A 27,212-nucleotide genomic window follows, 5' to 3' on the forward strand; every position below is an offset into this window, starting at 1 on the left:
CAAAATCTGGTAAATTCCCAAGTTGCTGGAAACTAGGTTTTATAACACCCATCCCAAAGAAATCTTCCAGTCTGACTATAACCAACATGTGTCCTATTACACTCACTCCAGTTTTTCTAAGCTTTACGAAAGGTTCCTTTGTGACTGGCTTAAAATTAAAATTATACCACGCATTGACATCCGACAGTTTGGTAATTTAAGAAAAACCTCCACCACCCATTACCTTGTACACTTGATTCACACGATCCTAAGTGAACTAGAGAAACCAAATGTTTGGCTAAACCTGGTTTTAGTCGATTTCCAAAAAGCGTTTGACTTAGTTGGCCACACTATCCTAATTCGTTTACTACATGATAACTTTGAAATTGACCCACTTTTAGTAAATATTGTTATATCGTTCCTTTCAGACAGATCACAAGTTGTAAAATACAAAAATACCTTCTCTAACCCCCTCCCTAGGTACTGTGGAATACCTCAAGGAACCTTATTGGGACCACTATTATTTCTTGTCATGATTAACAAAATTGGCAAGGAATTCCCCCGAAAATGGAAATATGTGGATGACTTGTCGATCACTTGAAGTATGTCATAGGAATATTAAAAGTGACCCCGTTGAAATCCTAACCCAATGTTCGGATGAATCTAAGAATCTAAATATGACAGTAAATCCCACTAAATCACAGATAATGACGATCAACTTCTTGAAATCTACTCCTGCTTTTTGCGACCCGATCCCAAGCGAAATGCTAGTGAAACATGTTAAGCTTCTTGGTGTCACAATTTCTAATGATCTTAAGTGGGACACACATGTTTCCAACATTGTTAAACAAGCAAATGTTTCACTATCCATTTTTAAGCTTCTAAACAAATTTAATTGTCCTAAGATACATTCCCTCCGTGTTTACTTATCCTTTATCAGGCCGTTACTGGAATATACATGTCCGGTCTGGCATTCGCAACTTTCAAATGAACTTAGTGACAAAATCGAGTCGGTCCAAAAGCGTTCTCTCAGGATCATTTACAAAGAAGGCAAAATTCCATACTCCTTCCTCCTTAAAGCTGCACGCATTACCACCTTAAAAGAAAGGAGGGAAAAATTTGCCTGCTTTTCGCTAAATCAGTCATTTCCAATCCCCGTACTGAGGGCTTAATCCCTGATTTTCACAATCCCATTAGACTCCGACTCCCCCGGTCAGCCTCCTTAGCAATCCCAACTTACTCTCCTATCCATGCTGTTACAGAAAGGTTTCGTAAAAGTTTTATCCCCTTTATTCTGGAACACCTTAATAACAATTCGTGATTATGTACTTGCCAAATTCCCCTTTTCCTCTATGGCCGTTTTTATTCTTTTTTGATTTACTGCAATGTTTTTGTAATTTAAGTGTTAAGTTTACTGATTTGCACTTTATCTTTGATGATTTTGCTTTTTTAATTCCTTTTAATTTTAAGTGTTTGACTTAATGTACTGTTTTGAATTTTTTTTCTTAGCTTTTACTGACATATAAAGCGAATTTGGCTCTATAGAGTTTGTAATAGTCTTTTGAAAATAAATATTATCTTATCTTATACCCTTGGAAAGTGGGACTGAACCAAACTTACCATGCAGCATTCTGCTTCAAATACGGTCATTCAGCAGCGTACCCAAATAACCCTAGGCAGACATCAATCCGTACGGTGATCAATACGCCTAGAAAACGTACCTGAGCCATATTTGACAAATGACAACTAGAGCCATACTTGACAACTGTCATCACTGTAACTTCCGATATTCTAATTTTTGGTTTGCACACTTATCTTCTTATCGAAGGTAAAACAGTTCAAAATAGGGATGAAACCTTTTTATTGACAGTGAATAGATATAAAATTATTTAACTGGATAGTTCGAACACATATACAGTGTTCATCATCAGCAGTAAAACTAAAAGACATGAATAAAAATGAACAAAATTTATACCTAATAAACCAATTACATATAGTTTATTGCTGTTATTTTTTTCAATGCAACAGCGGAGGAAAATCTCTTTGACCTTTTCGGTTCCGGTTCATTAGAATTATCTGACATATTACGTGGACAGAGGCCATAGCTCTTAGGTGAGGTGATATTTACTTTATTTTACCTCAGTAAATTATCATAAATTGAGTTCAATCCAAATTCACCTGTATCTCTGTTTATGGAATTATTCTTGAATAAAATGTTTTTAATTTCGATTGTTTCCCTGAAAATTTGCTTTAAACCTTGGTCCCTAGGAATCAAAGAAACATTTTGAAACAAAATAAAATGATTTGGATAATTAAAGATATGTTCCGAGAGGGCCGACGTGAAATCTTCAGGTTTGCAATTTTGCTTTAAAGACGATGCATTAGAATGTTGTAGCAATTTCATTTTTAAATTCTGGTGAGTACGTCCCACATAAGAGCTTCCACAAGTACACGGGATTTTATAAACCCCACTTAGTTGCTCTACGGAAGTCCGATCCTTTCCAGAATTTAAAACTAGCCAAAGTATTACTACGTCTTAAAGCTACCTTTAAGCCATTGTTTTGTAAAATTCTTTTAAGTTTTTCACTCAATATATAATAAACCTGGAACATATGGTAGAGAACAAAAAATATCTTTCTTTTCTGTTGTTTCCAGAATATCGTCAGAACATTCTAGAATTTTTTCCCTTCTTTTTGAAAAAGTCTGGTCATTTAACCAACCCGGATAATGGTTACTTATTAAAATCTCTTTTAACAACAATAATTCCCCCCCAATGAATTTTTGAGAGCAAATTCTAAAATGCTGTCAGTTAAGGATATGATTAAACCAATTTTTACTTGGTGAGCATGACCGGAGAAAAACGACAAAAATCTGTTATTGTTAGTAGGTTTTCTGTAAATCTTAAAATCCAGACTATTTTCATTTTTTAAAAGAAGAACATCCAGAAAAGGAAGTTTATTATCCTCTTCTAATTCTATTGTAAATTTTAAATCACCTCCCCAAAAATTAAGTATGGAATTATGGTGTGGAGGAATTAAAAAGTTTTTTAGAACATCTAAAAATGAAAACAATTCATAAAGAGCTGTGACAAAAAGATAAACCTTAAGAGTATAAAGTGACTATAGCGATTAATACCATCTTGCATGTGACGTCTCTTGGCATTTTGTAATAATAATAATTATAAATAAATAAAAATAATAAATATAATATAAATAATATAATAATAATAAATATAATATAAATAAATAAATAATAATAATTTTGTAGTAATAAGGCAAAATAAGTATAATTAGTCCACTTGGCGAAATTAGTCTAATCACAGTTTCTGAAAACGAAAACACAAATTGTGAAGCTAAAAAAAGCCAAGAAAGACCAGACTCCAGATGACGCTGATGCCTTTTTATATCAACACTAGCACCAGTTTTTGCCCTTAAAAGTTACCAACAAAGAGATACCATGAAGTTCTCCTTCATCCATGCGTGACTGAAGTGAACCTCTAGTTATAAAACATGATCGGTAACAATACCGTGAAACTTATTATGTGAAATTCGATTCGCAAATCCATAGGTTCGGTAACTAGACTAAAAAATCAAAAACCAGTTTATCACTAGGACAACCACATAGAAGAGCCAAATTTTGTTAAAATCTATTTTTCGCTGATACATATCGGGGTAAGTTATATAACGTTATTGCTTATCTATGATTTTATCGCTGATAAACTTATTATGTAAAATAATCCTTTAGAGATAAATACGTAACTAGAGAGAGAAAATTCGAAAACCAATTTATCACTAAGACAAAGACATAGAAGAGACGAATTTTGTAAAAATTTATTTATCGCTGATATATATCGTATAATTTCACGTCATAAAATAATATTCGCAAAAGAAGCACGAAAATTAAGTCTACACTAATACGACACGCAACAAAGACGCAATCAAAACAAAACGATATGGATTATGAGTCGGCAACGTTACTTGTGGAAAATTTGATAACGATAAAACTAAATTCTGACAAAACACGGTAAATTTTACCAAACTTTTCCAATGTAGATATCAGCTGCTATGTTAGGTTCGAAGAAAAATCCTCAAAAGTTTCAATAAGGAATACAAGTCCCCCTTTTTCGGTATTTTTCTACGAAAATTTTACAAATTTAAAATGAAATTTTTGCCAGCAAAATTTTCCAAAAAAGTTCATAAGTTAACTGGACCGAATATTGGCGGATCGGAAGACACTTAACCGGTTACCCTTTTATACTCGTAGAACCTTTTTTGTTGGGGAACCTGGCTACACAGGTGAAATTTCTATATTGTCAGAGTCTAGCTTTAAAAAGAAAGATAAAAACAAGTAATTTAAAAGGTGATATAAAGAAATCTCAACTCGAATCAATCAAGGCATATTAAAAAAGAATGAAATTATTAGTGAACGAAGCCAACTTTCTAATACATAATCAAGCAGCGCAATAATAAAAGACAAAGACAACTCTTCTCACTTAAAAATATATATATACAATATATTTTCCGCATTAGAATTTACCGTGTTTAACTGGGCTTAGATATCTGAGTAAAATTATTAACTAATAAAAATAACTAATGCTTTAAAAATAGAAATTTAACAAAAGAAAAGGTGACTTCAAATATAATTTATAAAATGCATCTGGCTAAGACAGTGGAAACTACATTAAGGGCAAGGAATAGAGAAGGAGCTATTTTGATTGGATAAGAAAAAAACAACAAGACAATAACAAATAGAGTAGATAACCTCTTTCGAAAAATGTTCTTTGCTAATTAAATGAGTTTTTATTTTTGCTATTTTACTTTACCGGGTACCCTTTTTTACGGGTAGTGGGTACCGTTTTTGTTGGGGAACCTGGCTACACAAGCGAAACTTTTACTAAGATAAGTTTTAAGTCTTGAATTTATGGTTACATTGGCTCAGCTAGCAACATTGCCTAAGATGAAAGGTGACATCGCTTTCGAAAAAAAAGCAACGCAATATAAAATAGAAAACCTCCTTCGAGACAAACGTTCTTTGCTATTTTAACGATTTTTTATTTTTGCTATTTCACTTTACCGGGTACCCTTTTATACTCGTAGCGGGTGCCGTTTCGTTGGGAACCTGGCTACACAAGCGAAATTCTTACTAATATAATTTTTGGGTCTTGAATTTATGGTTACATTGCCTCAGGTGGAACGTGACGTCGCTTTCGAAAAAAACAGCGCAATAACAAATAGGAAGTAGATAACCTCCTTCGAGACAAACATTCTTTGCTATTTAAACGGGTTTTTATTTTTGCTATTTCACTTTACCGGGTACCCTTTTATACTCGTAGCGGGTACCGTTTTTGTTGGGAAACCTGGCTACACAAGCGAAATTCTTACTAATATAATTTTGGGTCTTGAATTTACATTGCCTCAGGTGGAACGTCACATCGCTTTCGAAAAAAAAAAGCGCAATAACAAATAGGAAGTAGATAACCTCCTTCGAGACAAACATTCTTTGTTATTTAAACGGGTTTTTTATTTTTGCTATTTCACTGTACCGGGTACCCTTTTATACTCGTAGCGGGTACCGTTTTTGTTGGGAAACCTGGCCACACAAGCGAAATTCTTACTAATATAATTTTTGGGTCTTGAATTTACATTGCCTCAGCTAGCAGCATTGCCTCAGGTGGAAGGTCACATCGCTTTCGAAAAAAAAACAAAAAAAAAACAGCGCAATAACAAATAGGAGGTAGATAACCTCCTTCGAGACAAACATTCTTTGCTATTTAACTGGATTTTTATTTTTGCTATTTCACTGTACCAGGTACCCTTTTATACTCGTAGCGGGTACCGTTTTTGTTGGGAAACCTGGCTACACAAGCGAAATTCTTACTAATATAATTTTTGGGTCTTGAATTTACATTGCATCAGGTAGCAGCATTGCCTCAGGTGGAAGGTTACATCGCTTTCGAAAAAAAAAACAAAAAAACAGCGCAATAACATATAGGAAGTAGATAACCTTTTTCGAGACAAACATTCTTTGCTATTTAAACGGGTTTTTTATTTTTGCTATTTCACTGTACCGGGTACCCTTTTATACTCGTAGCGGGTACCGTTTTTGTTGGGAAACCTGGATACACAAGCGAAATTCTTACTAATATAATTTTTGGGTCTTGAATTTACATTGCCTCAGCTAGCAGCATTGCCTCAGCTAGCAGCATTGCCTCAGGTGGAAGGTCACATCGCTTTCGAAAAAAAAAACAAAACAAAAAAAACAGCGCAATAACAAATAGGAAGTAGATAACCTCCTTCGAGACAAACATTCTTTGCTATCTAAACGGGTTTTTTATATTTGCTATTTCACTGTACCAGGTACCCTTTTATACTCGTAGCGGGTACAGTTTTTGTTGGGAAACCTGGCTACACAAGCAAAATTCTTACTAATATAATTTTTGGGTCTTGAATTTACATTGCCTCAGCTAGCAGCATTGCCTCAGGTGGAAGGTGACATCGCTTTCGAAAAAAAAACAAAAAAAAACAAAAAAACAACGCAATAACAAATAGGAAGTAGATGACCTCCGTCGAGACAAACGTTCTTTGCCATTTTAAGTTAGGTAGTGAAGACAGGTGACTGAAGGTTTGAAGAATCAGCTCGCACACAAAACATTTAGAATGTCTAAAAATCCATAATGAGCTCACTTTTACGACCAAACTGTCTTTACAAAATATTATCAAGATTTAAAATACTAAGTTCTAATTATTTAATTTAAATTTATTTAAATTAATTTAGATTTAAAGTAAAATTTAACTAAATATTAGAAGTCCAAAATACTAGATATTTTAAAAATCAAGTATATTTGTTCAGAATGCGGTCGTTTGCTCTAAAAATCTGAACAGACATAGAATCTTTCATGTAAGAATTTAATTAGTTGTAATTTAATCAAATTAAATCATGTAATTTCTTTCATGTAATAATCATTCATGTAATAAAATGCCTGATGTATAATTTTAGCCAGAGATTTCTTTTGGAACCTCGACCGATATTTTAATTCAATCTTTGAGCGCAGATGTGAGCGCGCTATTCGGGGAATAAAGCAACTTCTTTTTTGTAAAAATACTACGTCTGCTTGCCCCTTCATAAAAAAGAATTAATATTCCAATCCATTATTTGCCTAATTCACTCTAAAACATAATTAATACTAAATTAAAACTCTTTAACAAAAATAATTAGTTGAAAGACGAGAAGTATCATAGACAGGGCCGTATCCAGGATTTTTATCTGGGAGAATTTTACAAAGGATTTGTTTTCAAGGGAAGGCTCAAAATTTTTTTTTAAACGCACCAAAGATTTGTTTATATTCATTTTTGTTACGCTTTTTGTGAGTCAGACATACTTTTTTTGGGGGGAGAGGGTCAAACCCCCTGACCCCTGAATACGACCTTGATCATAGGTTTAACCATTAAAACAGGCTACAAGGCAAAAGACAGGCACACAAGCGGAGATGTCTTTTAGAGGAGGGGAAGGGAAGGAGACAGAAGGCGGAGGTCCGTTCGAGAAGGAGAGACATTACGGAGGAATTTCAAAAGCCATCAAAAAAATAAGTAATAAGAATAACAAAAGAAGAAAAAGAAAGGAGAATTAAATAGAAATATATTGGAAGCCTTAAAACTTAATGATTTCAAGAAGGAATAGGGGGGAGGGATCTCGAAGGTTTCATTTCTGCACGGGTGTCTGCAAAAAGAGATAATTTTCGTTATAATCATCTAATTAAGACACTTATTTGTAATTAGCCAGTGTTTCTGGTAGGAGTAAAATCAATTCAAGAGGAAGAGTGGACAGGTAGGCTGTAAAAATGAAACGAAAATTTCCAGGTAAAATAAAAAAAAATCCAGGTCAAAAATCAATAAAAAGAACAGAAAGAATCGATTGAAAGAATCAAATACATCCCGTCAAAAGTCAATTTCAGTCAAACCAAATAAAAAGTTTTGAGATTTTATTCCATAGATTTTTACTAGTGTCTTAAGCTAGATGTTTTGATTTACGAATTTTACTGAAATCTTTAAAGAAATGTCGCAGTGAATTCCCCCCCCCATATCTAACTGAAAATCGACGACAGTAGAATCCAACAGCATGAACTGCTCTCACCTTAAAAATTATACGTACTATTGTTAAAACATACTCTGGGTGGATAAAACCTTTTCTCTTACAAGAGAATCACTCAAACAACAAACCTCAAGACTGAAGTAAACCACATGCATGGAAGTTAAAATCTGGGGGAAATTGTTAAGAATATAATAATAGGATGGAGTAAATTATCCCTGAGTCGTCCTAGTCGGGTGATTTGGTACGCTGGATTTAGGATCCTTTGTCCAGTAGGGCGAAGGTTCGAATCCTAGAGTACCCATTTTTTAGTTTGGGACAGAGATCAGTGGCGTGACTCTGTAATCTCGGCCAGAGTTGACCCAACTCTAAATGGGTAGCTGGAGAAATCTTGGGAAGGTAAACTGGAAGGGTGTGCGAAAGCACAGGACGTTTGGGCCCCAGCCCCCCATTGCACTTCTTGGCTGAAGGGCCGAGAAACAGAGATCAGCACTGCCGGTAGGTACTGTAAGGTCAAATGCCGTATTCTTCTTTACCAAAATTAGCCCTGTTACAGAAATAAAACAAGCTCCTCGAAATGAATTTCTAGTAATGCTCATAGGAAATAAAAGGTTTCTTATTAAGAAAAGTGGTTTAAAGAAAAACAAACCCCATAGCAGAAATTAGTTCTTTCACGAAAAGTCTATCAGAAAATCATAATTAATCCCAATTATTGCATATTGGTCAAATTTATGTGGAAAAATTTATCATAATTTCGCATCTCTTCCATCCTTGAAGAAAACTTTGATTAAGAGTGAGACATCATAAGGAAAGAGGAGTTACGCCCCTAGCCCTGAAAATTCATTTTAGTTGTCTCTAGTTATGAAATCACCCATGTCTTTCTAAGTAAACTTATACGTTTTAGGATTCAATTGATATGACTCAAGAAAAGAAGAAAATAGAGACAACCACAAAAATGACAAGAACTGTTCACGCGTATTTCAAAAACACTAGCTATTTCTTCCCTTTCACGCCTAAAGGTCGAAAATTATGATTTGATCAGTGTCGGTTCTGGCTTTTATTGCGCCCAAGATAAAATATAAATTAGCCCCCCCCCGCCCCCCTGTCTTCCACAACATATTTTCAATTTATTATTATTAATTGGAGATTTATTTTTTAATTATTTTGATTTAATAATTTGATTATTATTATTTCTTAATTCAATTTTTTGAACTATTATAATTCAGTTATCATTATTTAATTTTCAATTTTCTATCTAAATAATTAATCATTTACTAATTGTTTTCACTTATTTACTGCGCCCCCCACTTTTATTTTAATAAAAATGAAATATCTAAGATCACAAAATTGTTAGTAACCGTTAGATTAGTCACTTTGAATTTTGCGCCCCTGAAATTTCTGCACCCAGGAAAAGTGTCCCCTCAGCCACAAAAATATGCCCCCCCCAAAAAAAATTATACCACCCCCCAAAAAAATACAAAAACAAAAACTAGCTATAATTTTAATACTTTTAAAAAAGTGCGAAATTCACTGGTTGATCTCCCCTTTAACACAACGTTGCAAATAGTTTTTGGCAATTGTTTCGCGATAGATTTGACCTATAAGCGTGATTGCGAATATTCATTTCACACGAGGTTGAAATATTTGGTCAATTTACAGCTTTGAATTAAGTTTTCTGGGTTCGCACAGTTGCGTTTTTGCAATTTCCAAAAAACCGAATCCGTTTCTCTAAGTTCGAGTATCATAACTGTTCAATGGTTGCGCTAAAACACCTAAAAATAGCCGCTGCAAAACAAAATGAAATAAATATTCTCTACAAGGCAATGACCCATAATTTTTTTTGAGAGTAGAAGGGGGGGGGGCAAAAATATTAAAGAACCTAGAGAGAGAGAAGGACAATGAAAGACAAAGTAAAACAGAAGTTTTCTTTTGACTGTTGAATAAGAAATATACAAAATTTAGGATTTGGAGGGGGACAGTGCGGGACCTGAAGCCTCTGTGCGTAGTATCTAGCGCCACGTCTTTAATTGTGTCAAAGTGACACGTGGCCACGTGGCAAGGTGCCAAGTCTTTAATTATGTCAAAGTACTACGTGACCACGTGGCAATTGTGGCAAAGTGTCATGTTTTTCATTGTGTTTTAGAGGATAGAACAGACAGAATTGATAAGAACTATTCTAGATTTTTTGTAGCATTCAATGTACGCCAGGCGTCTTGCATCACAAAAATGCAGCTGTGTGAATTCAAGGTTAGCACAGTTTTAAAATGGGTTATGCCCTTAAATAGGTTATGCCCTTATTCTAGAAGGCTGAACGAGCTGTAAGCACTGACGGTGAAAATCTTGGATTTGTTGGCCCTCTTATAAAAGACTTCCACTCATAACACTCCTCCAAACCATGTCCATATGCAGTGTCCGCATCTGATCTCCGAATCACAATAAGCCGGATATCCGTATGCAAAAATATTCGACCTGATTTGGTACTGGCAAACCTTAAAAAATAAACTAATTACTTACAGAACTATATTTATATTATAGAATTAATTAATTATTACTTATAGTGATTATAACTATAGTTATTACAGTTAGCGATTATACTTATTACTAATTACTTATAGAATTACTTATAGAAGCCACAACAAAAAACTGTAAAAATCAAAGTGCGCAACTATCTACCGCCACTCGAATTTCATAACAATTAAGTTTTCAAATAGGAGGAGTCAAAATGTATTTTTAAAGTCTAGGAATAGGGAACATTTGTAATTTTTTCAATGAAAATACTAGAAAAAGTATTTTTTCAATGAAATACCTTAAAAATGTATTTTTCGAAATAAACGGGTTGGGGGGAATCTGACGGGAAGTTTTGTCATTTCTTTTCAATAAAAATACAGATAAAAGGCATTTTCAATGAAAATACGCCAAAAAGATATTTTTTGAATCTAGGGGTGGGGGGATATAGTGGTCAGTTCAGTTTTTTACCATTTAAAAAAATAATTACAACTAAAACTGTTTTTTTTTTTGTACACAATACGAAGTACAGCTTGAATTCTGATTTAGACAGTGAAAAAAAAAAAAAAAAAAAAAAAAAAAAAAAAAAACAAAAAAAAAAAAAAAAAAAAAAAAAAAAAACAGGTACGATAGCCCTGATATTTCGATCACATATACAGCGATCGTCATCAGTAGAATTGCTAAAATATATAATTTAAACTAGCATATTTATACACAAAAAAATAAAAACTTCTCGTGTCATTCACAAAATAACTGAACTTTCGGAATTCTCACAAGCTTATTTTCAGAGAGAGTTCATTGAAAAAGATCATTCAAAGTCTTGATGATTTCTTTCTTTAATCTTGCCCGGAAGTAAGACAAATTTCCAATGAAGGCAAAGCCTTCCGTGTCTTCTAATTGCAAACAAAATGTTGAGTTTATAGTTGTTCACTTGGCTGAACAAATCATCATACGTACACCCTCAAAAGAAAGCTACATCTTGATAAGCCAATAGATATATACTTCGGATCATATCATCAATAGATGATACACTTCGGATCAATAGAAACTGGAAATGTAATGTACGTACTGCTTACAAAAGGTGGCCAAAGCCGGGTCGGAGTCGGATACAAAGTCTTTTGAGGGTGTACGTTTATAGTTGTTCACTTGGCTATTAATTTGTTATAGAACAGCAGTGTTGTCTAAGAAAAGAGTACCTAATTTAGGTGTTACGTCGAAAATACCTTGAATTTTATGTTGCTTATTCGACTCCATTGAGACCTTATCCCTCTAAACTTATCCCACCGCTAAAATAAGGGCTATTACTATTAAATTTATTACTATTAATATAAGGGCTATAACCCCCTTGTAAGTGTAATATCAAATTGACATAAGATTTTGTTGTTGTGATAATTAAAGCTTTCTATACTGGCAACCATAAAACAAAGTAATTATTAATTGATTTTATCAATGAAAATCTACACCCTGTGAAAAATTTTATGAACTAAAAACTACACCGATTTGCCATAACTGAAACCTGTATTATGTTTATCAAACATCATTCATCTCTAGTCCCTCTGCATCCCTCCTCCTTCCTCTTGCTGGAGGTTATGAAAAGTCACACCTTGGCAACATATTTTATGAACTAAAGGCTACACCTATTTGGCATAACTGAAACACATATTATGTTTAGTGGACATCCTTTATGTATAATCCCCTCTGCATTACCCTCCCCCCTTGTTGGAGCTTATGAAAACTCACACCATGACAGCAAATTTTATAAACTAAAAACTATAACTATTTGCCATCGTTGAAAAATACATTATCTTTATACGACACCTTTAAGCAATATCCCCCGTAATTTATCCACCGCTTTGTTGGGTAAATCCGTTTTACAAATAAAAGACTGCAAGTACCTGGGATCACCTACACTTTGTTTATCAGATTCCCTTGAAGCCATATTCCTTGGAATTAGCCCCCCCCCCCATTTTTGGGGCTATAAAACGCTATTCCATGACGGCACATTTTACAAATTAAAGACTGCAGCTATGTGCCATTGATGAAGCATACATTGCGTTTATCAGACTCACTTGAAGCCCTATCCTCTCCATTCCCCCCCCCCTTTAAACCCATCAAGATTTGAACAATTAAATTCATTTTAGATGTTGTTGTCAACCTGATAGTATAGTAATTTCTACATTCGCAAATAGTAGCTCAAAGTTAGCAGTTTCTATACTGGCAAATAATGAAAATTTAAAAGCACCTTTGAATAATCTATCTATAGAAACAAAAGGCCAAATTTGCAAAATTTAATTTCTGTTTGTTTTACAATTATTTTTGAGGAGTAATTAATAGGGGGTAAACACCTAGAACCAGGATAAATATCTTTAAAAAGATAATCTGTTCCTAATTGTTTTTCTTAAAAATTAAATAGAAAAGATTAAATAAATGCAATAATATTCAAGTAATTATGGTGCGCAGGAAAAATGTACAAATATCATATGGCATATTTGAGGCTTTACCATCAAAGTAAAAAAAAAAAAAAAAAAAAAAAAAAAAAAAAAAAAAAAAAAAAAAAAAAAAAAAAAAAAAAAAAAAAAAAAAAAAAAAACTGCCAGTAAAAAGCTGCATAATGATAAAAAACTTTACAAATTGAAAATTGCATTCATCTCCTTGGAGCCAGCAAATATAATTGCGAATCATTATCAAATACACAAATTGGATTGTAGCCGGAGCCTCCATTATGTTTGTCAATCTACTTCAGGGCATTATCCCTCTCAATTTTCCTCACCACTTTATAAAAGGCTATTGCTTTAATTTCTTTACAAATATTAAATCAACTTTAGACTAATTGCTCGTATTAAAACATGAAAAATATTAATGAGAAGTCAATATTAATGTGTGACAGCGAATTTTACGAATGAAATGACTGCAACTATCTTTCATCATTGGAACCTTCATTTATTTTATCACACTGATTTGAGACCATCACCTCATAGCATTTGTGCATCCACCCCCTTAAATTGGGATTATGGAAAGGAGTGGAGGCGTGTCAACGGGGTTTCTGGAGGGATCTTTTCTCTGGAATCTAAACAATTATGTGGTTGTAAAATTTATTAGGTGAAAAGGTAATTCACCAATTTAAGCAGTTTTCCCTCTTTTTCCCTCATTGCAATCTTCATTTGTGGCTCTACCCCTCAGATTGGGGTTATAGGGCGGGGTGGGGTACATTAACTAAAAATTAGATTCTGTTGTTGTCATGATTGTCAATCTTATTTGAGTATTAAACAAAGAGACTCAGGTACATATTTAGATTTTTTGGAGAGAGAAGGAGGGGGAATAGAAAAAACTTATTTGATCATTCGAATAAAAGTGCTCTGAATTTCGTGAAATAATAAGATTTCATGGCTGGGAGCCGAGACCATCTTTCATATGACCTGATTCCCCTAAAAAATACCAATTTTCTTTCAGTCACTATCGTGGGTGGGTTCTCAATGATAAGCTGAGCATATGAGCTAACTTTTTACAGGTGAGCCTCATTTCCTCACTATTACTTACTGTTTTAACATGGTTTCTTTTTCGTTCACGCAGACAAAGACGTATAGATTATGCAAGGAAAACATTCAAGGCGCATTCCCCTTCTAGAAATTTAATTGAGGTCCAGTTTCTTAACTTTTAATTTATTTCTTCTGAGCATTACATCCAGGTTGATCTCTTTAATGCCAAGCACAGGTAGTTTAGAGAAAAAAGCAACAACTAACAAATACCTTAAGTGTCCTCCCTTTCTCTTACTTGTACACAGGTCTGAGGGGGGGTATAGTTAATAATTAATAAATATTATACATAATAAATTATATATAGAGCGGGTATAGTTAATAAAATGAGAATGGTGTGAAGCAAGCCCACGAAAATGTGGCAAGAAAAATGTGTTGTGACACGAGTTTCTTAATTTTTCCCAGAAGGGATGATTTTTTCGGTCGGACGACAGAAAAAAGAAATAAAAGAACGAAAACAAAAAAGAGAAAACAAAGAGAAAAACAAAGAAATTTGAACAAAGTCGAAGAACAAAAACAAAGAGAAAACACAGAGAGAAACAGAAGAGAGAAGCAAAGAGAAAACAAAGAATTTTGAAAAAATCAAAGAACGAAAATAAAGAAAAAAGAAAACAAAGAGAGAAACAGAAAAGAGAAGCCAAGAAATTTGAACAAATCCAAGAACGAAAACAAAGAGAAAAGAGAAAACAAAGAGAAAAACAGAAGAGAAAAACTAAGAGAAAACAAAGAATTTCGAACAAATCAAAGAACGTGTTATTGCCTGACGTTTATGCTTAAACATATGAGATATTGATTCTCACTTTCGTACGGCAGAATATGGAAACCTCGGACAAGTTTGAATATATTGTAGTTTGATTTTTCCGTCATGAGAAAAATTTCGCCCAAAAGAATAAAACCTGCCTATTTGATTGAGTTTTTTGGATATTCAATCAACTGGGTATTTGATGCTATGAAATAAACCTGTAAGCCAAAGAGTATAGGTAACTTATAAGAAATGGAACTAGCACTAGTGTACAAAAAAAAAAAAAAAAAAAAAAAAAAAAAAAAAAAAAAAAAAAAAAAAAAAAAAAAAGAGAATGAGAAGTTAGAACTGTGTTAGTCAAGTGAAAATAACCACTTCACGATTTTGCCTCCAATTTGTTGGGTGAAGTTTTGTCTCCAATTTGCCCAAAAGTTTTACCAAGAATTATTAGCAGTTCCGAATTCTGTATTATAATCATAAGCATAGAAACTAGGGACTCTGATTTGTTGCATGATCTAGGTTTTGAATATTGCGCTTTAAAGTTCTCAAACAATTTTTTCCAACAATAATTCGATTTGTTAGAGAAATTACCTGAAAATATTAGTATATATATTAGTGAAAATATTAGTATTAGTATATAAATATTAGAGCATATAGATTACATTAGTCTTAAACTCGCTAGGAATGTTGGCATTTTAAGAAAGTTGCAGTATATTTTCCCAAGAGATAGTTTAAGAACACTGTATTATTCCTTAATTCATCCTTATCTGCTATATTGTTGTAATGTTTGGGGTAGTACATTTCCTTCTCATCTCCACCATATTCGAGTTTTGCAGAATAAAGCGCTTCGAGTGTTATGTGGTATAGGTTTTAAAGACTCGGTACAAAAGAGGTATATAGATTGCAAAATCTTGCCTTTAGCAGGACTTATTACTTTTTATCAAAGCCTGTTTATATATAAATATTTTCAAAATTGTTTACCAATATGTTTTAAAAGTATGTTTGAATTAGGAAGTGATATTCATACACATTCTACCAGACAGTCCGATATAATTCGTCGTCCGCTTGCTATTACCCGTAGATCTCAATTTTCGATTCGGCATCTAGGACCCCATGCATGGAATTGTTTACCTACGACTTTGAGAAACATGGATAATTTTCTTGAGTTTCGGTGGGAATTAAAGCTATTTTGCCTTAATATTTATGGTTTTGATAGTTGAGTGGACCTCAAGTGGAGCCAAGATGTTGGTTTTGTTTTGGGCGATACTGGTCAAGTGGTTTTAGTTTCTTTTCCTTTTGTCTTTTTTAAAGTGTAATTCCGTATCGATTGAAATGCAGGGTAATTGATTTTTTTTCTTCTTCTTTTCTTTTCTTTTTTCTTTTCCTTTTCTTTTTTATTTTCTTCTTCTTTTTTGTATTATTTTTATTTGTATGTGTATTGGGGTTGTAAGCCCAAACAAGCTTTTGCTTCGGGCCATTTGCTTGTTTTGTTTTGTTATTTATATTAATAAACCCATCTTTCTCTCTATAGAGTCTCTGTTCTGACGGCATAAACAATTGTTAGTGAAAATTGTTAGCTAACAATTTTTGTTTAAACAGCGGAAAAGGGCATTTATTCTCAAAAAATTATTTCGGAATTTCGTTATGATCTGAAAAACAAAGTTAAATAAAAACAAACTCCAAATAATAAAAAAATTTCTTTGATTTTTCATTACTAAAATAACAAATGAAAGCCCTTTTTTAAACATGTTTTGTTTTTAGCATAGAGCAAATGACACTCTGGCCTCAAGAAGGCTAAGGGGAACTTCTGTCTTTTTTATGGAAATTCATGTTTGTTTGAAGTTTAACTTGAATATTCACATTCATTTTTTTTCCTTTTAGAGTTTGTTGAATCATCCACAGTAACATCTGTCATCTTTATGTTTGATGTGACTCAGCACAAAACAATATATAGCGTTAAACGTTAATTAAAATCATAACGTTACCATAACGTTAACCGTGTTATTAAAGTGCCTTGGTACAATGCTAAGAGTTTGTTGGATTCTTAATTTTGTTTGCTGCTGTTAAAATTAGTGAGTGTTTATTTGTTACTGAAAAAATCAATAAAAAAAAATTAATAAAAAATAAAACTTGCTATTTTGTCACGATAATTATGGTTATGTGATTGTGGGAATTAGTAGCCGTTGTATTTGGTGACTTGTATATGGATTTGTTACGGGCAAACCAAATACGGCCTGTTTCTTTTTTTGTTTGTTTTTTTTCCGAGATGGAAAGTATCATTCTTTTGTTGTTTGGTATATTCTATTTTGTTCTTGTTTAGTTGTTTTTTTTTCTTTTTTGCTCTGTTGTGGAGATGAGGCCATATTACTTTGTTGTAAAACTGTATGAATATGGTTGATGGTGGTCGTCGCACCCCAGGCAACAGCCGTTTTAAAATTTGGAAGCTTCATTTGTGGATTTTGGTAGTATGTTTACGGAGCAGCTCCACCAGAATTATGATATTGGGATTGCTGGTCAATATGTTTCTTGTAATTCAAACTACCTATTTAAAGATTATTTGAGGTCCGGGAGTGGTGGTGGTGATTCTGAAGATCTCAGAGTTTTCCATCTTAACTGCCAGGGTTTGAATTCATCTTTTAATTTTTTAAGCGAGATATGAGAACTTTCCATTTTTCAGGTTATTGGTCTCACAGAAACATGGCTAAATGAGCATAACTGCTCTCTTGGATATTCCAGGGTATACATTTTATCATAGGAATCGTCAATTTCGTCAACATGGAGGTATTGGAGCTTATATACGGAGCGATATCGAGGTTTTGGTAAGAAGTGATCTAGTGCTGTTTCACGAGATGTTGTTTGAGCCACTTATCCTTCAGCTCAGGCTTAAGCCAAAAGATGTTTATGTTGTTGTACTATATAGACCACCATCTGGATCTATACCGGCCTTTTTGGATATTTTGGAGGAACAGTTGGATAAACTACCTACTGGTTCGCACCCATTCTTCATGCTTGGGGACTTTAATATTGACCTTAACGATATGAATTCGAATACTCCTATGGACTTCCTACAGCTTTGCATGTCATAAGTTTATTTCCCACTATTAATATTTGTACGCGTGTTACCACTTTAACGGCAAAGCTACTTGATAATATTTCTTCTAATTCTAAATTTTCAGATCCAGGGGTTATTGTTACTGATGTTTCTGACCATTTTGGGATTTCGGCAAGTTTTAAAGTTTGTTTCCCGAGGCAGCAAGGTCCTAGACCAAAAATGAGTATGTTACCTGTGCTCAACCAGGGTAACTTAGAAAAGTTTAAACAAGAGATTTGTAATGTTGATTGGAATAATATAGTTGAAAATCTAGATGATATAAATATAAGTTTTCAGAGATTTAATGATACATTGATCTCTATTTTGAGTAAAACTTGTGTAATGAATCGGACAAGGTCAAGGAAAAAGATGCCCAAAAAGCCGTGGTTGTCACCTAGTCTTCTGCGGTGCATAAATAAGAAAGACCAGTTATATAGGGATTCAATGAGGAATGAAAATGATCCAGTTTGCACAAGAGTTTATAAAAATTATAGAAACGCTCTTAATAAACTTTTGAGAAACGCGAAGAAAAAATATTTTGAGTGTAAATTTAAAGATGCTTGTGGTAACCCAGCTAAAACTTGGAAAATTATTAAAAGTGTTATATCTTCAACAGATCCGGTTCTGCCTGATGAAGTTACTACAAGTGATGGGTTAAAATCGAATGAGCCTGATGTAATTTGTAATACCCTTTCGGAACATTTTGCAACTGTTGGGGGTTCGATTTTCTCGTACTACAGTAGCTTCTGATAATGATCCTCCGCTTGAGACTTTTATGGGTACTTCTGTCGATGTATCAATGTATCTAAGACCTGTCACTCATGATGAAGTTCGTAAGATTATCTTTGAGATGAAAAGTTCTTCTGCTGGGAGTGATTCCATTAACCTTCTTGTTTTAAAAGCCGCGTTTCCAAGCATTTCACATATATTAACGTCCCTTATTAATGCTTGTTTTAAGCAAGGGAAATTCCCCAATTGTCTTAAAATTGCAAGGATAACTCCTGTGTTTAAGGGTGGTAACAAGAATGATTTGGGGAATTATAGACCAATTTCATTATTACCTGTTGTTTCACGAGTTTTAGAAAAATATATTAATATTAGAATTTATGAGCATTTGGAGCGTCATAAACTTCTACATCCAAATCAGTTTGGTTTCAGGAAGGGCAGAACAACAGAAATGGCGATTTCATTTATTACTACTATAATTAATGATGCTCTTGATAAAAAGCTTAGGGTAGCTGGTGTATTTCTGGACTTAATTAAGGCGTTTGCCACTGTTGACAATCGAATTTTATTAAAAAAATGTGAATTTTATGGATTAAGGGGTGCTACATTGGGTTTGCTTTGCAGTTATCTTCAAAATAGACAGCAGTATGTCAATTTACAACGATTTTTGTCTAGTAAAAATGTTGTCAATTGGGGGGTTCCCCAAGGATCCGTACTGGGTCCGACTCTGTTTTTAATTTTTATTAATGATCTACCGCATGTTGTGAAAGCTCTGCCCAGAATTGACGACTTTGTTGACAACGGTCCGAGTTAGACCCAGCTTACTATGCCCTTATTTGCTGATGATACAACCTTGGTGTGTGTTGCCCCTACAGAACAACTGCTCATGTCAACGATAAATGCAGCAATGAGCCGGACATGTACATGGCTTAAAATAAACCACCTTGACCTGAATAGAGATAAGTCAAACTTTTTTTATTTTCTCTCGATCCCCGAATTTTTACCCTTGGTTTACTGAAATGATTTCGGAGCGGGGAATTATTAAACGAACAAGATTCACCAAATACCTCGGAATCAATGTTGATGAAACCCTATCATTTAAAGATCATGTGAAGTCAGTTTCAAAAATATTGTCACGTAACTCAGGTATCATGCGCAAATTAAAACATATTTCCCCCCAAATGTTCTGCGATTGTTATACTTTTCTCTGATTCACCCTTACATTTTGTATTGCTCGTCGATTTGGCTTGGTACTTTCCCTTCGATAGTTCGTCCAATCTGTGTGATCCAGAATAATGCTATCCGAGATTTTTGTGGTGTTGGGAACCAGGAGTCTTTGAGGTCTGTGTATAGAGAGCTAAATATAATGCCTGCAGCTGCTGGATTACGTGATTTTTATACATTGGTTTTTATATATAAGTATTACAGAGATGGCCTTCCCGATTGTTTTACAGGAATATTTTGTGAGAGGTCTGATGTTCACCACCACATTACTCGGATACGAGGTAATACTGAGGTTCCTCGATTAGTTTCAAGTAGGTCTTCTTTTTCACTTATTTACAGAGCTTCAAAACTTTGGAATAAACTGAGTATAGATATCAAGGAAATAGGTAGCCTTGGCCAGTTTAAGTCTGATTTACGTGTGGAGTTGCTCTATAGGTATACTTTTGAAAAAGATTAACTAAAATAAATTTTACATAGGTTATTCATTTATAATATTTATGTATTTTTTGTTGTTGTTGTCTTGGGGTCACGCAAGGTAGTGTATTGTTTATGTTTTTTTTTATTTCGGTATATGGTCTCATTCTCCATATTGTCTCTTTATTTTCTTTGAATTTAGCACAGCCTCGCAAGCTTCACTTATGTTGTGCTATTGGTTAAGAAATGTTTATTTATAATAAAATTGTTCTACTACCACTACTACTACTACTAAATGTTAATTAAATTATATGTAACGTTAGTTAAATCAAAAATGAAAGAAAATTGTAATCTAATACTTATTGTTCGGACAGCGATCAAACACTAATAAACTTTCAAAGGAAAAAAATTAGAAGACTTTAGGGAACTTTTTAGGGAAAACGAGGAAAAAAAGCAAAACCCGAGAATAAGTTTTAGGTGAAAAAAAGAATGAAAACCGAGAATTACCTCAAGCGAACAAGATATCCCATTTACTAACGTCTTGATGATGTTCTCTAAAATTTTAAATTTTATTATAACATACTAGGAACATTAAAATTTTGGGGAAAAAAATAATAAAACTGCAAATTACCTCAAGCAAACAAGATATCTGAGGCACTTACTAACGTCTTGATGATATTTTCCCCCTTTGAATATTAAAATTTTAGGGGTAAGGTCAAAAATGGAGTGTTGTCACAAACGGACAAGATATCTAAGCAATTTAAAAACGTCTAGATGATGTCCTCTAAAAATTTTCATTTTATTTTAATATCTTCGGAACATTAAAATTTTAGGGCAAAAAAGTAAAAACCGAGGATTACCTCAAATGAACAAGATATCTGAGCCATTTACTAACGTCCTGATGATGTTCTCCAGCAGATCGGGGCATATAGTAAGTTCTCTGTCTCAAGAACGTTCGACTGTTCGGTGACATCTCACTAAGATTGTAGAGAATGACAAACATCTTAACAACTGTCCCTTGCGGATTAAAAAGCGTTAATTGGATTGTTCCTTCTTTTGGAACTTGATAACCTTTTTCACCTAAATTTATGTGACCCTGTAAAAAAAGAAGGAAGAGTAATACTAATTTCTAAAAGACTAATAACAATGAAGGAAGTAAAAAAGGGAAGACTTTAAAAAGCGACAAAAAGATCAAAAGAAGGAAGAGAGTAAAAGAATTAGGAAGACTTAAATAAATTATTAAAAGATTAAAAAGAAGGAAGAGTAATACAAATTACAAAGACTGAACATAAGGAAGGAAGGGAGTAAAAAAAAGAAGGAAGAAAGGAAGTAAAAAAAGGAGGAAGAATAATACAACTTACTGGAAGTAAAGAAGTTAAAAAAAGAAAGATGGAAAAATGGGACTAAAAGACTAAAAAGTAAGACCCAAAAAATTTCTTTATATGAGAATTTACCCCATAGTTAGTATTCTTATGCATTTCTTTTTTGTGAAAGGGGGAGGGGAGGAAGGAAAGGAAAAGTGTGGTAAATATAAGAGCTTATACAGAAAAATCTCGAGATTTCAAAAAGGACAGATTCAAACACTAGTCAAGAAATGTGATTAAAAAAGAGTTTACATAATAAATATATATAAATACATAAATATAACATCAGTAAAAAACCTAAATACATAAAGGTCATCTTTTCCCATTGATAGTCGCATACGCAATATTTGTTTTTTTTTAGAATGAGGGATATGTCTCCATCCCATACATATCCCCTCCCCAATTAGGTCCAATCACAGAATAAGCATACTTTTGCTAGTAATTTTAAGTATTTGTAAAATAAAATCCATTATATAACTAGATATTTTTCTCATTTAGAAAAATTTAATGTAGAATTTACACATGTAACGTTCGAGTATACAATAGATATCTAATATTGCGCAGAACATGCCATAGACATTTCGACCTTTTCCTCATTATAGCCCTGAAAAGCGGTATTGAACCAAACTTTTCGTAGAGCCTACTGTTTGAAATACGGTCAGTCAGCCGTTTACCCAGAACAATCCGTTGGCAATTTCTCTGGAAAACATCTAACAGTGTTTACACATCTATGTGTATTGTATACACATCTAACAGCGTGTCTACAATAGATATATGAATATAACCTGCATAACGACGTTTAGATAAAAAAACAATATTTTTATATTTACATTTATATTCAATAATATTCAATCGTTTGTATTATTAAAATATGTTTTTATTCCTTTTTTTACTGATTTGTTATTATTTACAATTTTATCACTATTGTTTTTCTATATTTTAAAACTTCTTTTAGCATTAAATCTTTAAATATTTTAAAAAGCATATAGGCTACCCAAATTTATTTTGGTAGGGTTTAGCAACTTTTGCTAGTTGGTGTACCTATTATTTGTTTCCGGTGTATTTGATGGTAAAACCAATTTGGTTCCAGTGGTAAGACATGTAGAGGACTTGTAAGTAATAATCTGCTGTTAGGCTACAGTCAACTTCAGCGATGAGGGGTTTGCAACTATGCTATTTGGCATACCCGTTTATTTGTTTCCGGGGAACTTGATGCCTATCACGGGAGAGGGACTTGTAAGTAAGAATCGGCTGTTTGGCTACAATTATCTTCAGCGATGAGGGGTTTGCAAGCAGTTTTTATTAAGTCACCACGGGAGGATCTATAAAATTATCTGAAAGATTGATATTCATAAAATGCGCAAAATTGTCCTATTCTTTTCAAATTTTATACCACTGTGCACTTCTTTACGATAATTTTAACAATTCTAACTCTAACCTATTTAGATAATTGTATTATGTATCAAATTAAGAAAATTATAGCTGCACCTCTCAAATAATAATAAAAATGAAGGATCCATTTTTATCTGTCCAAGGTACTATTTCATATGACTGTAAGAGACTAAAACCTTATCTTAGTTTACATCACTCAACCTATTAGCAACACTTTTTGGAGGCAGACCATTTTTGGGCAACCGGCTATAATTGGAACCAATAGAATTTGACAGTCTTCAAAATTTCGAAGGCTATGATTGGCTATCCAATCGATTGACTAATCGATAGCCAATCAATGATTGGCTATCCAGTTCTGCAGCTGGCATATTGCTAATGTCACTAAAGACGAGGCTTAACTTTTTTTTAACTTAGTTAATGACATACCAAATAAGGAGAAGATCCATCCAATTCATTAGTAAGTGCGTAGAAAAAAACAGAGACTGGAAACTTTTTATGTGCTGGGCAGAACGCTCCCGACGCTCCTAGCTCCGCCCTGAATCCCTCAACGGTAGCCGTCGGCTCCAGCCTTCCATTCAACATCGATTCTTCAAAGGTTCCAAGTAGTGATGTACTGGCCAATGACGGCCTCCAAGCATGTCTTATAACTCTTCTTCTTCTCCTAAACGGTTCATAAGGCACCGGAGATGCATTAACATCAACAGGAGATATAGGAACGGACGATTCGTTGGCACATCTGTTATCTGTGATCACTTCAAGAGATTTGTCAAAATTAAAGTGAGGTTCACGCACCATGGGTACAAGACTAGATGTAAGAGGAAGTCCACTGTGAGGAGTCCATGTGTGGAACACCATAGAAGCAGAGGAATCGAGGTATTCATGGAATTTGGCACGATCTTGCGCACTTGGAACTGCTTTCACGGTCTATAAAAATAAAATAAAAAGTTTAACTATTTTAAAACTTAAAGCTAAGTAATCATAGACGCTTACTGCTTTTATGATCTACATAAAAGAAAAAAAGTGTAAGTATTTTAAAACTTAAAAGCTAACTCATCATGTATGCACACGGTTTAGAGCAGTAGGAGCAATTATGACTCCCTCCGAATGTAAATATTTGTAAATATGCACACCTGTTCCCGAGGTGGAGCAAGAGGATTTAAACAGTTCTTAAGAAAACAATGCTTTAAATTTCAAATGTTCATTGAAGGAGAACAAGTTTTTTGAAGTCAAAAAGCGCTTAACTTATAAAGCATTTTTCTTCAAAAGCTCCAGAGGGATTAATGAAAATTTCGAATACTGATTAGAAAAGAGCTTTATTCCAAACAGTTCGTGGTAACGAACTGCAGTAAGGAGCGACCCGGCTCAATAGTAACCGAAACTTTAAAAAATGAAATTTTGATACCAATAGTTCCATCAAAAGAATTGCATTTTAATGCTGATTTTAAATATACAAGTTTTATCTGGGTTAGTCTTACCCATCAAAAGTTACGAGCCTGAGAAAATTTGCCTCATTTTAAAAAATAGGGAGAAACACCCTCTAAAAGTCATACAATCTTAACGAAAATCACACCATCAGATTCAGCGTATCAGAGAACCCTGTTGTAGTAGTTTCTATGTAGAAGCTTCAAGCTCCTATCTACAAAAATGTGGAATGTTACATTTTTTGCCAGAAGACAAATCACGGATACGTTTTTTTTTTCAGGGGTGATCATATCGACTCAGTGATCCTAGAATGTCGCGAGAGGGCTCATTCTAACGGAAATTAAAAGTTCTAGTGCCCTTTTTAAGTGACCAAAAAAAATGGGAGGGCACGCTCATTTTTTGCTCACACGCTCATTTTTTACCCAAAGTCACCGGATCAAAATTCTGAGATTGTCATTTTATTCACCCTAGTCGAAAAACCTAATAACTATGTCTTTGGGAACGACTTACTCCCCCACAGCTCCCGTGGGAGGGGCTGCAAGTGACAAACCTTGACCTGTGTTTACAGATAGAAATGGTTATTGGAAAGTGTACAGACGTTTTCAGGGGGATTTTTTTGGTTAAGGGGGGATGTTGAGGGAGGTTACGTGGTAGGATCTTTCCATGGAGGAATTTGCCATGGGGGAAGAGAATTTCAATAAAGGAGGCGCGGGATTTTCTAGCATTATTTAAAAAACAATGAAAAAATAAATATGAAAAGTTTTTTTCAACTGAAAGTAAGGAGCAGCATTAAAACTTAAAACGAACTGAAATTAATACGCATTTGAGAGGTTAACCTCCTCGTAATACTTCGCTCTTTACGCTAAAGTATTTTTAGTAAATTCAACTATTTATTCTACGGCCTTTGTGATTCAGGGGTCATTCTTAAGGAATTGGGACAAAATTTAAGCTTTAGTGTAAAGAGCGAGGTATTGACGAGGGATTGAACCCCCTCATCTACGCAACAAAACATACGAATATAGAAGTTCGTTACGTAAGTTACGTATATTTTTACTAACGAAAACGTTCGTAAAAAATTAAAAGTTCTAGTTGCCTTTTTAAGTAATCAAAACATTGGAGGGCAACTAGTTCTCCTTCCTCGCTCTTTTTTTCTCAGAATCTTCCGATTCAAACTGTGAAAAAGCCATTTAGCCAAAAAAAAAAAAAAAAAAAAAAAAAAAAAAAAAAAAAAAAAAAAAAAAAAAAAAAAAAAAAAAAAAAAAAAAAAAAAAATATATATATATATATATATATATATACAAATTTTGTTTTAATTATTTATGTTCGGAGAGCCAAGATCAAAACATGCATTAATTCAAAAACGTCCAGAAATTAAATAAAGAACAAAAGTTTTTTTTAACTGAAAGTAAGGAGCGACATTAAAACTTAAAACGAGCAGAAATTACTTCGTATATGAAAGGGGATTTTCCTCATCAACGCCTCACTCTTTACGCTAAAGCTTTTACTATTTCAAAAAGTAGAGTTAAGAGAAAGAGTCAAACTCTTCTTTACCTAACTAACGCTTTACCCTTCGCGGTAAAGCGACAAACGACAAAATTGCATTTTTTAGCAAGAGAGGAATTAGAAATGATAAAAACAACTGAGCAGCTAAATCAGCTATAGTCAGAACCCATTTTACCAACAGGCTAAAAATCCGGGTTGGAATCTGATTTCATCGAACATGTTTATCTTGTTATCTATTAAACCCCCCTCCCCACACGTGCAGTGGTGTAGTGGGGTAAAATTTCTGCACCAAGTGGCGCTTAAATGTAATATTTTATAGTACAAGGAGAAGCTTTTAATTGCCACAAGGTATTGAACCCATTTAATATGCATTTAGCGTTTAATATACTATAAGGAAGATAAAGGCTTAATTCTATTTAAGTAAATAAATTGATTATTATTGATAAATAAAGTAAAATTCTTTTTTATAATAAATGAAATTGAATAAGTAAAATTTGAATAGTGTAAAGTTTCTTTTCATTTCAATGCTGTAATAACTGGAAAAGAGAATATTTGTAATATAACTCGAATATAAGTTTGCATTATCCACTTTACAAATTCCCTCTCTTCAAGAGCGTCGTCTCAGTTTGATCCTTGAATTTGGCCAATATCTTCTCAGAAGTGATAAACACCACCTCAGGTGGTGTTTCGGGTGTATCGATCTCAGATCGATACTACCACCAGTTTTAGTGAAACATCGAAGTGCTAGGTCGAAGAACATTGACAGATTAGCCGCTCCTCCTTCACACACAAATCGTTTTTCCAACTCCTTCATCCCTTTCTTTGCATCAAAGTATAAGAATTGTTGATTTAATCCTATTTGTCTTCTGATTTTTTTTTGTCGATTGATTTAATCCTTTTTTTTGTAAGCACAAGCGCCATATAGCTTTATGATACGAGAGATTGTGCAAATAAAACCGATTCTATTCTATTCCGATTCTATTCGATTATAACTCTCAATGAAGCGTCAATGACGCAGTAGGCTTTATATTTATACAGTTAGAAAAGGAGGCATTAGCTAAGTTCTTGTTTGTAGTGAAACTAAATTTGTCATTAACGGTTTTGGGAAGAAACAAGATTAAACTAAATATTTGATATATAATGATATTAGCTACTGAAAAGCCCATCGTTTAAAAATTTAATTCTACTGTAATTTCATTTTCATTTTCAATGTTGTAATAAGCATGTAAGCA

At 33.6% G+C, this 27,212-nt stretch overlaps 1 protein-coding gene across 2 annotated transcripts in view; it reads right to left on the reverse strand.

Moving 5' to 3' along the window:
- Positions 1 to 3,793: 3,793 nt before the first annotated feature.
- Positions 3,794 to 27,212, reverse strand: part of LOC136038466 (atos homolog protein A-like) — a 93,740-nt gene continuing 70,321 nt past the window's right edge. For both annotated transcript variants that reach the window (XM_065721532.1, XM_065721531.1), the window contains exons 9-11: positions 23,482 to 23,979; positions 21,160 to 21,395; positions 3,794 to 10,553 (exon numbers count right to left, since the gene is read on the reverse strand). In XM_065721532.1, coding sequence (XP_065577604.1) covers positions 10,364 to 10,553; positions 21,160 to 21,395; positions 23,482 to 23,979 — 924 coding nt within the window. In that variant the 3' untranslated portion in view covers positions 3,794 to 10,363. The remainder of the gene's footprint in view (positions 10,554 to 21,159; positions 21,396 to 23,481; positions 23,980 to 27,212) is intronic.

The sequence above is a fragment of the Artemia franciscana genome, chromosome 18 (genome assembly GCF_032884065.1).
Source record: "Artemia franciscana chromosome 18, ASM3288406v1, whole genome shotgun sequence".
Classification (NCBI taxonomy): domain Eukaryota; kingdom Metazoa; phylum Arthropoda; class Branchiopoda; order Anostraca; family Artemiidae; genus Artemia; species Artemia franciscana.